Genomic DNA, 17,109 nt, shown 5'->3' with positions numbered 1-17,109 from the left:
CTCCGTAGCTTTAATGCCCCAAATTGGCATCGGCTACGAAAGATCCCGTAGTGATGGGTTTCGTAAAAGTCAACCGCTTGAGTTTAATTGTGTGCACTGAAGTCGCATAGTATGCGAGCGTTTTGCTAGTTAGTCTGTCCCATGTATGCTCCCATCACTGTCAGAAAAGAACCCACATCTCAGCATCAGTCGCCGAGCGCCCTGAGCAGAGCCACTGAACAGCAATGCCTGTCTACTTCCTCAGCTATCTGTTATATGTCGGCCTATTAGACTATTAATGCTGAATTCTCTAGGCAATCTTTAGCACGGCATTACCAATCTATACCTCTCAGTGGCTCATCGCGGTTCTTCGTACGTCAAAGTCATGTCTTTCTCATCGTTGCAGCTGTCGTCCGAGCATACCAGGCCTCCACGTTCTCATAAACTTGATTCCTCATTATCACCCACTAACGCACGCTTATGCAGCTCTCATGCCGGACACGTGCGTTGTCACGATCAGTTAGCGACCGTGCTTGATCATGTGACATGGCGCACGCCTTCGTCACATACCAACACACATACACTGAGTTCAAACACTTCTCTGCCGTTCATATTTCGCACCTCCACTTCCACGTTTGTCACTATAATAACAATAAGAAATCAGCGAATGTTTAAATATTTTTGCTGATGTGAGACGAACAGAGCAGGAACGAGAGAAGTTATAAAGTTTCAGAACTTATATTGCTTGCTCACCTTTGCCGGGGTGGGTATGGAGATAATCTTCATTCCTCCTTTATCCTCTTCGAGGCAATTGTGGCAAGTTTGCCTTGTGGGATCAGCGAGCCAAGCGGTGATCGATGCATTGGTCGGACAAACGCGTTGAATCAGGACCATAGTGTTACTGCCCAAACTCTTCTCAAGCATGAACGCCTCCATATGCAATGTTCTGAAAATTTTGGAGCTGTCGATGATCTGTTAGCGGGAGGAAAAAAGGAATTAGATATACCTTCTGATGAGTACAGGGTTCTGTGAGCAAACTAGGTCGGGGTTCCTGAGAAGAGCGCTTATGGAAAAAAATTACCAGGCCTTTTCTGCTAAAAACAGCAATTTAAAGTGTAATTGCATTCCCTGTTTGTGTATTAAGAAGCTTGCCATTTGTGGAGGGTGGAGGCAAACTGGTTTTGCGCGGATACAGTACAGTACTCCACCTTATAGAGGTTGATCAATTTGCTCACTAATCAGGCTTTTTGAGAATGTTTCCTTCAAATATTCCGGGAAATGACTCAAGGCATTTCCCTTTCCAAGCTATGGTCGCTGTGGCTCAACTTTACCTTCTAAACTAAGATGAATGGCTTTCGTCAATGACAGTGCCGCAGAAATTGTGGCTGGTCATCAACGGGAATCGGCACGAACATGGGTAGAAGGCACAGGAAGAAAAATGTTTCGATCGGAGTACCAGAGCTTAAGTGCTATGAAAGAGAATCCAATGTTATCTGCCGGCAGGTTGTAATGTCGAAAAGTCAAGCCGCCTTCCTCATGCTTGGTTTTGACGCCTTTGATGCTTATGATTAAAGTAAAATGAACCTAACTGCGTTCCTCTCAGTACCAAAAGACATTGCTGACGTCAGGCACGATGTCACATGTTTGCCCACCATGTTCTCGAAAGTGGTTTTTGGATAAAGCATTGCGATCTTCTTAGCCGTTTCTGGATATAATTCTTCTTCGAAATTATAACACTGAAGAAAATGGTTTATTGCGGAAAGTACCTTCTCCGAGCAGTATCCCGGCCCTACTGACACAAAATGTTGACGAGGGTAAACTATCCTTCGCTGTACCGAATGGTACTTGTTGAGTATAAATATTAGGGGGAGGGGACAGTTTCACGCGTTTCTCTCGCTTTAGTTTGATTTCTTTTGTGCACCACATGCATGCAACTGAAATGCGATATTTTGATGTTGAGTTTGTTATAAGCTACGGGTGGGAGTCTCTTTGAGTACTACTGCCTAATACTGCCTATCAGAAAAACAGTATAGGAAGGATACAGTATACGCAGTTAACACGTCTCAATGTAGCGATGGTTTTGCGGTCTGCAGCCACCCACCATCGCTGTAAAATACCTTTTCAACTCTATATTTCTCTTTAAACCTAAAGCATTCAACTTATCGTGGTCACCGCTATTCGCTCTTCCACGAATCGTTTCTTTTTTGCGAATACAGCTGTTAGCGGCTGCTCTTTGCGACAGCGGCAGTTATGCGGGCCTCAAAGGCTCTCCCCACAATCCTCGACCAGAAATGGTGACACCTTGTACCGAGAGGTTGAGCTCCACTGCAACCATCGTTTCACAGCTGGTGCTGGCCGCCTATTGGGCTCCAGCTAGCCAACGTACAGAGTTCAGCAGCACAGTACCAACCACGTCTGGAGACGTCAAGTACACACATACAACATCACTCCTTCCAATAGCTCTCGTCTGAAATTCACTCTTTGCCGTCTTCCAGCTGACAACATTTCCCTGATTTCTTCGTGTTATTCAAAATGCTAGATTCCGATTCTCTCTAAGCCCCGCCGCGGTGATGCAGTGGTAAGACGCCGACTACTGCGCCGGATTACCCGGGTTCGGTCCTCACCGCCACCACCATGTGCTGTGCGATGTCAGCGCAGGTTAAAGACCCCCAGGGAGGTCGAAATTACTTCATAGTCCTCCACTATGGCTCCTCTTTCTCCCTTTCCACTTTCACTCCCGCCTTCTCCCTTCCCTTACGGTGCGGTTCAGGTATCCACAGAAACACGTGTGACAGATACTGCGCCTTTCCATTCCTGTGGACCAATTATTATTACTAATATTATTCACATTTAAACATATTGCCGGTCTCCACAGAACATCGATGATGTAGCGGAGGTCATTTCTTAAACCAATGTTGCCAATCGGTTTTTCAACGACCAAGACAAGAGACGTGAAGAGGCGCGGGAAAATTATCTTCGAGATATTGCCATAAAACTCACTATATACTAATAAATCAGCGTCACATGCAATAGCTACAGCAGTACGAACCACAGTGTATCTTTCCGAAGCCTCGTCAGCCTGCGTAGTAGTAGCTTCCACAAACGCTCTTTCGATTTGAAGAGCCGTGTTCCCCTGGAGTTCATTGAAGGCGAACGCTTTGCCTTTGGTGGCGATTGCTAACGTCTGGAGCCTGTCGTCAGCCTCTGGACCAAGAGCCAAAGTACTGACTTCTACCTTGGCCGCTGGTACTTCCGGCATGACGTCAGTTAGATGTGGAGTCTCGTTTTCTTCGCCGTCGCTCATCAGTACAATTTTTGCGCCTTCCGGACTCTCTTCAGCTGTGGTCAGCACCTGTAGAAAGATAGAGTGGAGACTTGAGATTGACTGCTTCTCTTCCTCCCATGACTCCATAGGCGACTACTGACATTCACTCGTGAGCAAAAGGACGAGGTATCAGGTCTGTGCACGCTGTATTCATCATTTGTGGAAGCGGCTCGGACAAAACCTAGAGAGTATGAACGTATAGTAAACTTTAAAAATTCCGACAGTAAAAGCAGCGATTTGTTCTACTACAATTTGTGTCGTAGTTTATAACAAGTAGGACAAATTTCTAATCATCTCGACGTTCATCACTTTTGCTACATTGATCGGTCGCCACTGACAGAGGCGAGGTCTAAATGGGAGAATGAAGCACATTATCCATCAATAGCTCTGGATGGATCATCTATATTCCTTGCAAACAGTCGAAAAAAAATCTGGCAATCAATATTTGTGCATTGAAGCGCCACTCAAGGGAAAAATAGGGACCACCTCATGCGAGCACATAGAAACACCATTAAAATATAAACTGCGCGTCATGTAATTTGCTGTCATTCGCGAATATACCTTTTCAGTTATTGCACCCAAAACCAAGGCAATAAATCTAAAAATGGTGTGGTGCAGTGGCCCAGCTGCATGTTCTAAAAAAAATGAAGGATATTTGAAATCCTTTTTGTAGGTTACACTTCTTATTCTATTGTGTCACGATCTATGCATCCTGCTGCCTAATTTAATTATACATGGTTTCCTTTTCGCATGGAATCTCGTTTAAGTGTCATGAGCAAGTGTTTTGTGGCCTCCATTCTCCTTTAGCGAAATGTCAGCACCTTCTGAATTTAATGGATTGAAATTAATTTTACCTGTTTAGCGGGTGATAACGCAATGATCAGCGATCGCAGGAGAAAACCAAAGACGCAGAGAAGGTAGACACGATGCCCATAATCGCTTGGCACATAATACTCGATGGTCGACTATCCGAGATTTACCAAGTTTAAGAAATAGAGGTACTAATGTGCGCCAAAATCAACCAACTTTATTCTTCTGCATAGAACAAGAGCATGTTGCTGTGGGGAGCCAGCAGTCGTGAAAATATATCCATCCGTTGCTAGCGCTATGCTGGATTACACTTGTTTGTTTTCTTTGCTGCGCTTACATCTTGCAAAGCAAAACTATTTTCGGTCCTTTTTACTCAATGACGCCCTAAATTCGGCCCTACTTTAACTTGAGTTGGGGCGTTAGTACGATGGAAAATAACGCAAAAGTTGTTAAATAACATGTGCTCAGTCAGTCTGCTTGGTGTATATATTGACGACAAAAGCGAATATACACAGCGTTGAAAGATGGGATGAAAGAGAAGATGCTAGGCGCAACGTATGTGTATATGTTCTCTTAGCGCTGTGCAATATCATGAAAGATGTCCCTGCCACTAATTATCTCGAAAGTGAACTGCTATCTGTCAACAGAGCTTCTTTTTTTAAAGTTTCCTGTGAAAACCTCAATTGCTAGACGCTTTAAATAGATGATCGAAAAGTCTTTTTCGGTATATACGTTCCCAACCTAAGCCAAGTAACGAGGAAAATATTGAAGGGCATTTATTCAGCACAAGATGTGTCACATCGAACGACCGTCACCACAAGTAGAAAATGACGTAGCGTCTGTTCTACTGCGAGCGAAACTTGCTTTATGGCTTTATGCAGTCCCTAAGATCCTTGAAACTGCGGAACGTTTTTCGGCGCTTCATTAGTATCCGCTAAACAGTTAGACAGCAGTAATTGAATATGGTGTCAGGAATTTTCGCACTCCATTTTCTCCGGCGAGGATTGTGTGAGCCTTACGTTATGATGACTATGCGACAATTTCCCATCACACCCTACCCTAGTCGTCCCAGTCGGAGCAGCTACAAATATGGCGCCACCTGAAAATCCCTGATGAAATGAAATAATGGTTTGAATGAATACGGCTTTTGATGCGACAACATTTCTTGGCTCAGAAAGTGGGGTCATCGGAACGTGTCATCAGTACTTGCCACCAAAGCATGTCACCGGAGCGTGTCATCATGAACTGACACAAAAAACAAATCGGGTCTATGACGGGAATCGAATCACCGCCTTTATGCGTCCAAACCTAGCACGCTAACCATTACTCTACGTTCGAAACAACAAGAATGCAAAAAGGTCAATATATACAATTCATCAGTGCCACATAGAGGGTAGATGATTATAACAAACTTTCCTCCGACGTACCGGCTCATAAGAATGCTCACCCACTCAAGAGTTCGCTTTGGGCTCGATACACCTCTCTAAAAAATAAAAACTTTCAGTAAAATTATTACGCGTCGACCGCACATCGAGAGTAGAGGGAGTTCGTTGCTCTACGCTTTCTTCCTGAAAACCAGACCAGAATTCTTCTTTTATAGAGTAAGGACGCCAAGTAGGGTTGAAGAATAAACAAATAAACAACAAGAAAATAGTAAAAGTTACTAAATTGTTTAAAAATTAATTAAATGAGGATGTGTCTAGTGTCGCAAAGACAGCAGTAACAGCGCCCACGCTTTCTCATTTCTCCAGTGCTAGTTCTGCAGTGCTCTCAGTTTTTGTCTTGTCCCGGTGCTCGCATCGTTGCGACCTTATAAATTTTAATGAGTTCATCATTTCGACAGCATCAATACTTTTCACGATCGTCATCTATACGGATTCTCCTTACTTAAGTGTTTAGGATGAGGTTAACAAACTGGGCGAGTTGACGTGCTACATGTCAACTGTATTGAAGCTTCCTCAATATCTACTTGCTCCACTTTTTTTTTTTTTTTTTGGGGGGGGGGGGGGGGGACACAGCGCGGAACTGGGCGCAACACAAGAAAGAAAACACAAGAAAACACTCCGTCCTGTCTACCTTCGTTTTCTTGTGTTGCGTCCAGTTCCGCGCTGTGTTCCCAAATATGGATTTGAACCAACTAGCCCAACAGCAAGTGTTGCTCCACTTACCACCTCTGATGTTTTTCCACGCATTTAGCTGCTCACGCTCGAGCACAACGGGTGGCTAAATGGCGACTTCATGTACTGTGGCCATTAACTAGACCTCTGACGAGGTTATTAAGGCGAAACCCTTCCTGGGCTCATGAAACGAAATTCTCTGCTTGAGATTTGTGCGCTAGATCTGTCATATTCCCCGAGATTCCGCGAGATTATTTCTTGTCTAGCGTTCCTGCCATCTGCAGTGCCAAACTTGAATGCGCGCCAAGGAACACCACGCGACAGGCGCGATGGTGTACCGTCCGAACTCACACTTGCCGGAGAAAGTATGAGATATACTGAGCTTTCTTTCCCTGTAAACCAGATATAATTATATGTAACACTGCGACGAACGCCGATAAGGGACATGCGAAGCGAGGCAAGTGATGGGGTAGGAAGGGTAGGCTTTCGCCATTCTCCTCTTGAGACATCTAAGAGATCATCTGATATTTATTTTTTTTTCACTCCTAAACGGGCTACATACCTGGAGAGCCTTTTGTAGACCGCAACCAATGCAAGTGGCGCCGTCTGCTTGGAGCTTTAAAATAGCATCCACCAGCCCCTCTCTTGTGTTGACATTCACGGGCATCAGCGTGTGGTGCACCTTTGCTTTTGTGCTGAACGTGATGATAGCCAGTCGTCTAGAGCCATCCGGAATGTCACCGATGTACCGGACAGCCGCCTCCTTGAGAAATTCCAGCCGTTTGTTTTCCTGCATAGAGAAGAAAAAGTTAAGCTGACTCATAGTCTTATGATTTTGAAACTGTTTCTTTGCCATTACCTGCCCGGGCACCTTACTCGTTATTTCTTGGCTATGCCATACACTGTTCAAGTCCTTTTGGGGACGACAGCACGACTTAGTACAAGTAGGCCAACATCACTTATACACTAGCTGTTTGTAATATAAGCGGGTGAGCCGAAAGCGCACAGTCGTTGCCTGGCAAGAAGTAGGCGCCAAACATTTTAGAGGTTACAGTGCGTCCACCCCTGCTACAGAATAGGGCAAGCAAATTGCGTTAATAATTATCTGTAACAATGATTGCGCCACGCTACTGTGCGGCGTGGTGTAGCTTTGTCTCTGTTGCAATTCCCCTTCAAAAAACTTTAACACTAGCATTTGTACGATAATATCCAAATTTGACAGCACTAGGCACTGAACGGAAGAGATTATGGGTTAATGCAGTTTCACCCATAATGCTTTGTTTTTACGCGTTTTGCTGCGGAGTGACAACCAAGCTTTATCACATACTATTTACTCTTCAACAGAAGCTATGTTGAACCGCTACCCATTTGCCTGCAAATAAATAGCTAACTGGAATGCATTTGCACTGCGGATTTATTAGCTAAAATTTATCGCAATAAATTTCAAGCCTTCAAGCTTCAAATTGGGAAGGAAAATTCGCAGGGGAAATTTAAAATGCGCAAAGAAAGTATCCTAATAAAATTAATAAGGTGACAATATTATAGAGTTATTGATATCTTATACCTAACGAATGCAAGTTTTACATGGAGGCCATAATATAAAAGGAGAAAACCTGAGGGCGGGTGAGACTAATGGAATGAGTGCGAAGGGGAGGAGGTCACATGCGCGGATTAAGTTTTCAGTTTTATGAGACTGGGAAGACTTGGCTGGCACTATAGAGGCATAATTGCACTGTTAGCTGGGAAGGGCAAATTCCAGATATATTACTTTCTCAAAATGTTTGATGTGGGAATGATTCGAGTATTAATGATATCGTCTTAGCAGGTGTCGCTACTGCTGATGACAAAATACAGTGCAAAACTAACTTACTCTCTATCTTTTATGACCCTGTTAATTTGTCTTACTTGATATAAAAGCTTCAGCTTAGTGTTGCAGATATATTCTATTTTTTTCTCGCTCTAGATTCATGGTGCGCTCTAACAGTAGTTCGAGAGGACTTCGAAACATCAAACAGCTTTGGTGGAAACATGGGGGTGCCGATAAGTAGCAGCTATCGAAGCTCACGTTCATGCTTCCCGAGACGTCGAGCACGAACACGACTCGCTGAGGCAGGTCTTCTTTCTGCTGTGTCTCCTCGAATGAGAGCTGAATGCGCTTGGACATGTCGGACCGCGGGATCCTGCACAATTAGACAGAGGCAGTTCAACGGGATGTGTTAAATAATTTCGCGCGAATATAGATTGTCCGTTCGAAAAAAAAAATAAAATGTATCACGAGGACAAATACCATAGCTGATTTATTGCTAAAATCCAATGGCACATAATCACTGACCATATTGTAATTTAATGATTTAATGATGACGTGCTGGTTGCATGAGGGGAAGGAGTAGTGTAAGAGACAACAACACATCTCTCTCTCCGAACGTTTCCATTGCGTACCTGCAACGATCGGCTGAACGCAGTCATCTTTTTCAGCCCAAAAGGAAACTGTTCTAATTGTCTCTTCCTATGCTCATAGAAAGATTAGAAACGTTTTCACGATGTCCATATTAATCAAGATGTTGAATGTCCCGCACGATACGAGCAGCATGACTCACTTTTTGAAGTCTTCGTTTTCGCTGATGACATCCCACGTGGACCTCCCATGGCAGTGTTTATTTTGCTTGTTTGGAGCGAATGGGTTATGAAGGCGAGCTCCTTTGCTGGAGTCACAGAACTGACTTATCTGGAGAGTATATTTTTAAAGAAATAAATAATGCGAGCGCTGAGAACACGTGCTGGTGGCATGGATATAAGAATACTTTCGCAATTACGAAAGTGTTCACACATGTGACTTGTTCTAATTGGATACAAAATGATAATAAAAACAATAATATCATTGTTTTTGTTATCATTTAACTACAGTTCTTGTGAAAAAATGTCTGGTTTTTAATCATTTCCGTGTCAGGTAGGAAGCGAAGCCGCCAAAACGAAGTGACCACTAGATTTTTCTATTAATCGTTCTTTTGTCTGTTTCACAACTGTGCACATGAAATCATGCCACAACAATCGACGTAAAAGCATCAGTTGCTTTGCCTGTTATCTCAGCGCCAACGCGCCATAATTAGTTGCCCCTATGAACTTTTTGCGAGAATTATATTTCCTTACCTGCGCTATCACAGCAGAACCTTGAACTACATTTATCTGGTGGTGGACATGAAAAGGCGACCAATATAACTGTGTTGCTTTTTTCATTGCTCAAAATGAATGTAAATCCGAAAGGTATAATGTACGGCTTTGTTGTTTAAGGGCTTCTTCGGCACAGCTTCTCGCTTCATCGACTCATTTTGCAAGCGACAGCCTATCCCTCTTGTTAGCTTCCTATTCCATTACCAAACCTATGGCACCTTGTGCACTAGTTCTATGCAAGCTATATCCTTTTGTGGTGTATTGTCACCAGAAATATATTTTAATTGGTAATTATTCATTGCACATGCAGGCTGCTTAGCTTTTTTGCGTATATCTTTGATATTAATTTTCTAGTGAGAAAAATTAGAAAAATATTTTACTTTTTGAATGCGCAGCAATATTTAGTAGCACATGATCGCCAAACACAGGCACCGTAAATTTAAGGCACGTTTGTCTTGCTTTATATAATGAAATAGCCGTGCAGCATTTCTGTTAACGGTAACTCGAGAACCTTAGATGAAAATTAGAAAATTCCGTGACTGCGAAAGCTATTCCAAGCCTACTCGCGTGAACATGTAAAAGAGATTGCCCCGAGTGACCTCGGAAAACACTAGTCTAGAGTTTTAAATCGGTGAAGTTCTATTTTCGTCAAATACCTAGCTGCTTAAAAGCGAAACAAGTAAAGGATAGAATGACTGAAGCCAACGATAACACAAGAATTGCGGCATTCATCATATACCATAAGGATCAAATTACTGCGTCCGCTATTTTTAATGAGGCTAGCTGCCACTAGCCATCATGCCTTCTAACTTACCTACGTCTCTTTTTATCATGATGTCACACGTCCACGTAAGCAATCGCCTCTCGGTCATACAACCTGATAAATTCCCGACTGCATTTCGAAGGGATTTTTCTTTCTTTCAGTTTGCGACTTTGCAGCTATCATGGATAGTAGCCTGTTTATATCCATTTCAATTTCTAACCACGTGAGATGACGATTCAACTAATTGCTGCAAGTGGTTTCTGGCAGCTGGTTTAGTGACGACACTTCTCGAGGGACGACGGATTTCCTTCCGCATTATACCACCAGTACATTTGCATTGCGTGCATCGCCGTGGTGATGCAGTGGTTAGGGTGCTCGACTGCATGGTTGCGGATCCGAATCCCGGCCACGGTGGCCGCTTTTCGTTGGAGGCGAAAAGCAAGGCACCCATGTGCTGTGCGACGTTAGGCACGTTAAAGAACTCCAGGTGGTCGATATTTCCGGAGCAGTTCACCCCGCATCTCTCATAGCCTGAGTCACTCTCGGACGTTAAGCCTCATATACCAAACCAACATTTTACATGACGAAACATTTCGTCACATGAAGGCAGTGCCTCGGCCTTGTAATTATTCTCAAGGCGCTCGTCTCGCAATAAAGATGCTAAGTGGTCGGAAATGGCGTCTTAGCCCTTGCAAATGGTGGCTATGATTACAGTTGCGTGAGTGCTAATACTTACATTCCTCTGGTAAGGCATGAACATGATGGACGACTCGACAGGATCCTTACTTGTCACCAAAATCTGCACCGTACAGTTTTTAAAGAACTGACAGTTCGGCTTCATCATGCACCTTTCACCCGTTTCTGTTGTAGCCTTGAAGTGGATTTCCTTCGAACAAGAATTAAGTCGGACCTGGGTCCATAGAGATAAAAAAAAAAAAGAGAGAACGAATAAGTTGATCATGATGTAACTCTTGGTCCATGTTGATGTATCGGCTACGCATTTGTGGGCTCTTGGGCTGTGTAGCCCCTTTTTACATTTTACAGCCTAGTTTGTAGCTTGATCGGCTGCTGAATTATATGTTGGTATCTTACATTTATCGTCTTTATATATCGAACACCAGCCTGAACACGGCTCGCTGGTAAAGACGACGCGCTTCAATATAGCGACATAAAACAGTGCTAAGGAACGCTACTAGATATACTTGCAACGTACAGCCGGTCAAATCTTTACGTGGCACGCGCGACGGTCGTCTTTTCTGTGCTCTTGCGCCTCATGGTGGATAAAACTTGCCGGGAGGTCAAGAATATGCAAAAGCTTGGTTAGCTTTTGCTTATACTTGAATTTTGTGCAGCTTACCTCCTCTGTAACGCTAAAATCCCACAAAATTCTACCGTGACACACGGTTAAAGATTTGAGCGGCTGTACCATTTAGTGCAGTGTAATTTGTGTGTAGGTTCTGCGACGGTGTATTACGTCGTAATTAGATCGTAAGATCTGTAATTAGAAACTGGCAATTGACTATTGTCAAAAAAGAAAAAGAAGGGATGCCGTTCACTTTCAAGGGGAAACTTAAATGACCTTCAAGTTGTTTCGTGAGGCTCACCCTGTTGCCTTCGCAGTAGGTGAGGGGGAAAGTGTCGTCATCTTGACTGCCGTACTCGTCGAACACTCCGTACCTGTAGTGAGCCCATTGGTGCACGAACACGTACGCTGTTGGGAGAAAACCATAACGAAATCAGGGACGTTTCTGTTGAGCCCTACTCGGTAATTCAAGAAAAGCTTTAGTGGTTGTTACTGGCCTGGTGTTAACTTCAAGTAACCTCTTTCTATGTATAGTTCTAATCCAAGCGGGCAACGACGTCGTCATGGCCAGTTACACGGGCGAAGTGAAAACCAGAAGTGAAAACAGAAAATAGAAGTAATTCTGTAGCGCTAACACTGTACTCCGGTTCCGAAAAATTGCTTAATAAGCTGTTACTAAAGCGAACAAGCTCATACCTCGTTTGCAATGTTGTTGGCAAATCCAGAGGAAGATAAAATGTTTAACTGCAATTAGATTAAAATGCACAAAAGAAAACTTTTTGAAGGACGATTTTTACCAAAGTGGTTCCTCGCGCAACTAGCCAAATAATTTAAATACAAAAGTGTGCGCTTCCCCTGAACTCTTAGCAATCTTATTTTCAAAGCCTCGAAAGATTTAGTTTCACGGTGACATTTTAAAGTCGCTGGTATTTAGCTACTCGTCCGCTTCGGTATAAAAGCCTGCATACAGTAGTGTTAGAAATTAAAACGAATAGCAGCTGTCGATATTCTGATTACACACCATATAAACAGGACGCCTGTATCCAGAAGATTCCCTTAGAATCCCAGAGAATAACAGACAGCCTTATCATTCGCTGATGTAGATGCGCTATAGACAACACTCCCGCCCTGAAAAAGAAACCATTTGGCATCCCCGTCTCAAAAATGAATGTACCTGGATTAATGTACTTCACCGCTGTCGACGCTTCGAGTTCGGCGAGAAAGGAGGGAGGCATTTGTATGAAGTCTCCCGGTTGACCACACGGTCTCGACTGTTTCGTGAACGGTCGGTCTTCGTGAGCTGATACTGGACGTTCGACGCGGACATCGCTCCTTTCGAAGAAGCTACCAGACACGGATCTCGCACTGCTCCTTTTGGGCCACGTGCTCGGGAAATGTATGGTCACGTGTTTGAAGTACACACGTCCGTTTGTGGCCCGATGCAAGAACTCGGAAGACGACTGCAGCAGTTCCTGTGTGCGGAGATTCAATATTTCCCTCTGTCATTTCGCTATTTGTTTCTTTTCATTTTCATGTGGAATTAGGATCTGAAGAAGTATGCGCCCCTCATAAGAACACTTTGAGACACCGTTTGTGCCGTCTTATACAGTGCATGACAAAATACAATGCCCCATAGAATAACGTAAGAAAGACAAAAATGGATCTTCGTTCCCTATGGCTTAAATCATCATGGAAAATGCTGCTGGCATGGGTAAACATTTTTTAATTACAATGAGAGTCTTTTTTTTACATAATTTTGTCAGTCTAAGTCATTTGCAATGGAATGTTTCATTCCTGCGACGTTTCATGAAACTTTTCTACTCATAACAGAATTCCTGGTCTATCACATCAGTTATTCATGACTGCCAGTCTATGAAGAATACGTTGTCCCGTTCCGGTGGATCAGCAATTGAGGCACTCGACTACAGAGCCTGGAGGATAGGTTTGGTGCTTTCCCCTGCACCTGCCTTTTATTCGCAGTGAAACGCGAGACACTAGTTTTCTGCGCGAAGCCACTATACGTTAAGGAACGCCAGGCTGTCGACATCCTTAAGAGCCCGATCGCTACGGTTTGCATAAAAGCGTAAATAAAATTCACAGGTTGATTTTCATGAACGAGCCGAACTAAAATGAGGTATTCCCTCCTGCCATTCAATGCGTACAATTTGAAGAAAACACGAAGTCAAAATTCTGACACTTTGGATTACCCCCGCACCCTTTTGTCGAAAACGTGAAGTTGAAATTTGACACTTGTGATTAATCTCTCTTCATTTTAATGACAAAATCAAATTGAAGTTTCAACGCCCGCGTTTAGTTTACAAGCGCGACTGGAATGAAATAGGTAAATAATATATCAAGATTACCTTATCAAAAGTTCAGCTAATGCAGCATCATAGGAAACACGACGAATAGTCTTGGCTACACATGTTAAAGTTGTGCATGCACGAAATTCCTGCAAAACAAATAACGGCTTAAGCAATGCTGTAATGGCGGCTAGTTGGTTTTCCATCATAGGTAGGCGAGCTAAACGTTGACCCAAGACGATGTGCTAAAACAAGACAAGACTGGTACATGCGCGAACTTTCAACTGTTTAGAGAAGTACATGTAATAAACAGTTGAAAGTTCGCGCATGTACCAATCTTGTCTTGTTTTAGTGATTCGTCTTGGGTCAAAGTTTAGCGCGCCTACCTATGAGCAGCATAAGACTTGCAAACACGATTCCTGAAAGCCTCTATCTTTACACTCGCCACTGGCTTTTCTCTGGCATCAGCAGCGCCACAAATAAACCACTACGTTAATTCAGGCCAAAATTAATATATATCCGCGAGGCCCACACTGACCCTGCTTACAGTGGGCTCCACACAAAAAAAAAATTGAAAAAGTGAAAATCGATTCTTCTTCACGGACCTTGATGTTCGTCACTATTGACTCATTATAAGCGACGTCTTTATGAATGGAGATTAGGATGTCCTTGTAACCACCATCGGATGTGTCGATCTCCAGCGGCGCAGCATTCGTAAGAATGGCGAGAACTGTCGTAGCAACTGGCAACCAGCCACTCATTTTCTATCTGCGCACTGCAAGAAAAGACAATATATATAAGCGAATTGCTGCAAAGACTTGGCGACTTCATTATAGGAGACCCTCCAAAATATGGAGTGTTTTGCTATTCTGTTTCAGAGCAGGGCCTTCTTACATTATATTTCAAGCAGTGTGATAGTGAAGCGAACAGCGCATAAAGATTTACTCTGGAATCTGCCCTCACTGCAGATTTCAGTCAACAAGAAAAGAATACTGGGGTGATGTAGATATGTTACAAGGCCTTCTCGAACTTTACTATCGATACGAAAGCTCTAAACATGAACAATTAATCATTTATCAACTCAGTTATTTAGTCGCCAAATCAATCGATGAATCAATCAACGTTTGTCTAGCGAGCCCAAAAATACCCACTCTTCTCAGTGCACAACATAATTGATAATAAAGATCACACACAAGCAAGCTAAGGCACCCTAAATATGGCACCGAAATTTGAATTACAAACGCTGGTCACTCATAGAACCCTTCGGTATGAGGTGCTGATGGGAGTGGTTATTTATAGTATATACAAAAGGAAGGAAAAGATGTTTGCCAGCCCCGGTATCTGCTATCTGATATCTGAAGCACCTGAACTGGGACGAAGGAAATAAAGGGATAGCGAGGAAGAGGTAGAGGAAATCAAAGAGGTGAGCGATAGGGAGAAAGAAAAGGGTAGGGAAATGTAAAAGAAATATATACACTATGTTACAGTATACAGTAGTTTGCTTGAGGCCCACCCGCAAATGTCTTAGGTCACTGAGCACTCGGCACATCGGGCGGGCCTCCGCAATAGCTCTGCGTCCAGGCAACTGTTCACTACGCACGCGCTTGCACACTATACAAAACACTTACCGCCGTCGTGGGCGATCGGCCGTTATTGTCCGAAATAGCACACGCAGAGCGTTCACTCACAGCGCGCACTATCTGGCGAGGTGAAAATTTCATTTTTCCGGCTACGCACTGTCGTTTATGTGGTCATGAAGCGGATTCCAAAAGGAGGCAAACATAACAGGTGGCGGAAAAGAGTCAAATGGGCCGATCATATTAATTAATAACTGTGTGGCGATGAGATGGCCGCTTCTAGCACATGACACGATTAGCTGAAATGCAGTGCAATGGGTATTTGTTCTGCAATATAGGCTTATGATACCGCTGAAACATTCTAAGATGGAACATACGTGTTGAGCTGGCGGGACTATAAAAACAGGCAGTTCCTTTACATATTCACAACATAGCTCTAACATCAGATGAGGTACAGGTACATTTAAGGGAATATGTCGACACTTAACGTAATTTCACAACAGTTAACAGAAAGAAACGAATACTAGTCCTCAAAACTATTCAAATTGACTCCTGAAGAGAAAAGCTTTCAGAAAGAGAGGCATATTATCCTATTTGCCTGTGAGCTATAGCGTATGCGCCTTTTCACAGTACTAAGCAAAATTATTCTGGTAATAAATATAGCGCTATAAAAAGTCCACTTTAAAATAGTATATTATAATTGTTTTTTTTTTTTCAAACATAAAGGAAAAAATAATTTTGGGATACGTTTGGGGGTCTTCCCGATCTGAAAGCAGGAACATCTATATCGTACAACTGCAGTTCTAAACAAAGGAAAAAAAAACCGTACTTTTCTGAAACTAAAAATGTGTATCTATAACACTTACCGTTGAAACAGCGGTATCCACAGTGCCAGCTGCCGGCCCAGATATGCTTTGAGACTGTGGCACACTACAGTACGGTTTGCTGCTTACCCGGGCTATATGGTATTGGATTACATTTGATAACATTGTATTCAAATTAGTCCCGACTGCAAATTTTAATGATTGGTTGTGATTGACCGCCAGCGTTCCTAAAGGGGGTCAGAGATCTATGCCAGCTTTGTCAAAGCCAAAGGAGTTATCTGTCATGACCTCCTACGTCATCCAATTTCCTCGCACAATATCACACTCGTTCACATAAACAAGCGTAGTTGATTCAAAGGCGCTAAAAGCATGAAACAAGTGACATGTTATCGCGTAGGTATATCTCTTTTCATCATACATGCGATTCCAAGATTATGCAATCACTGATGGTCACGTACCTTCTATAGGAGTCACTTTATTGCCTTCATTTGGAACTACTCTGACTAGATCACGACAGGGCTTTCTTTGTTTACGTTGAATAGCAAAATAATTACAAAGACAAGGGGCGGTGGCGTTAGTCATTGCTTCATTATTGAAAGCGTTGCAGTTATTTCCGTGGGCTGGTGACACAAAACACAACACGTATGTGGTCAACTGATTCGACACTGAACTACAAGTTTTCTTCGCGATACAGAACTAGAGAATCAGAACACAGTATCCCGCGTACATACTTTGCCGTCAGGTTACGCATCTCATCGCCGTGGTCAATGAGCGCCCCACCTGCTAATTTTTCAAAGCTTTCGCATTACGGTTTTATACACCCTCCCTCATTGCGCAGTTACGCATATTGAGGCCCAACAGATACAGTCAACCATTATTACATCGCATAATCTTGCTCTACACCCCCATGCGTACGCATCTACAGAGAAACCCTCTATGC

General features: G+C 43.2%; 1 protein-coding gene across 1 annotated transcript in view; it reads right to left on the bottom strand.

Annotated features, from left to right (window-relative positions):
• Positions 1-14,529, bottom strand: part of LOC146179248 (calcium-activated chloride channel regulator 1-like) — a 28,623-nt gene extending 14,094 nt beyond the window's left edge. Inside the window, exons 1-9 of the mRNA XM_084580157.1 lie at positions 14,374-14,529; positions 12,640-12,937; positions 11,767-11,873; positions 10,899-11,072; positions 8,829-8,956; positions 8,297-8,411; positions 6,794-7,021; positions 3,032-3,331; positions 733-951 (exon numbers count right to left, since the gene is read on the bottom strand). Of these exons, the coding sequence (XP_084436283.1) occupies positions 733-951; positions 3,032-3,331; positions 6,794-7,021; positions 8,297-8,411; positions 8,829-8,956; positions 10,899-11,072; positions 11,767-11,873; positions 12,640-12,937; positions 14,374-14,529 (1,725 nt within the window). The remainder of the gene's footprint in view (positions 1-732; positions 952-3,031; positions 3,332-6,793; positions 7,022-8,296; positions 8,412-8,828; positions 8,957-10,898; positions 11,073-11,766; positions 11,874-12,639; positions 12,938-14,373) is intronic.
• Positions 14,530-17,109: the final 2,580 nt, after the last annotated feature.

The sequence above is a fragment of the Amblyomma maculatum genome, chromosome 9 (genome assembly GCF_055883805.1).
Source record: "Amblyomma maculatum isolate TAMU_Amacu chromosome 9, ASM5588380v1, whole genome shotgun sequence".
NCBI classification, from domain to species: Eukaryota; Metazoa; Arthropoda; class Arachnida; order Ixodida; family Ixodidae; genus Amblyomma; species Amblyomma maculatum.
Note: the sequence above shows the minus strand (reverse complement) of the source record. Positions and strands in the feature narration are given on the sequence as shown.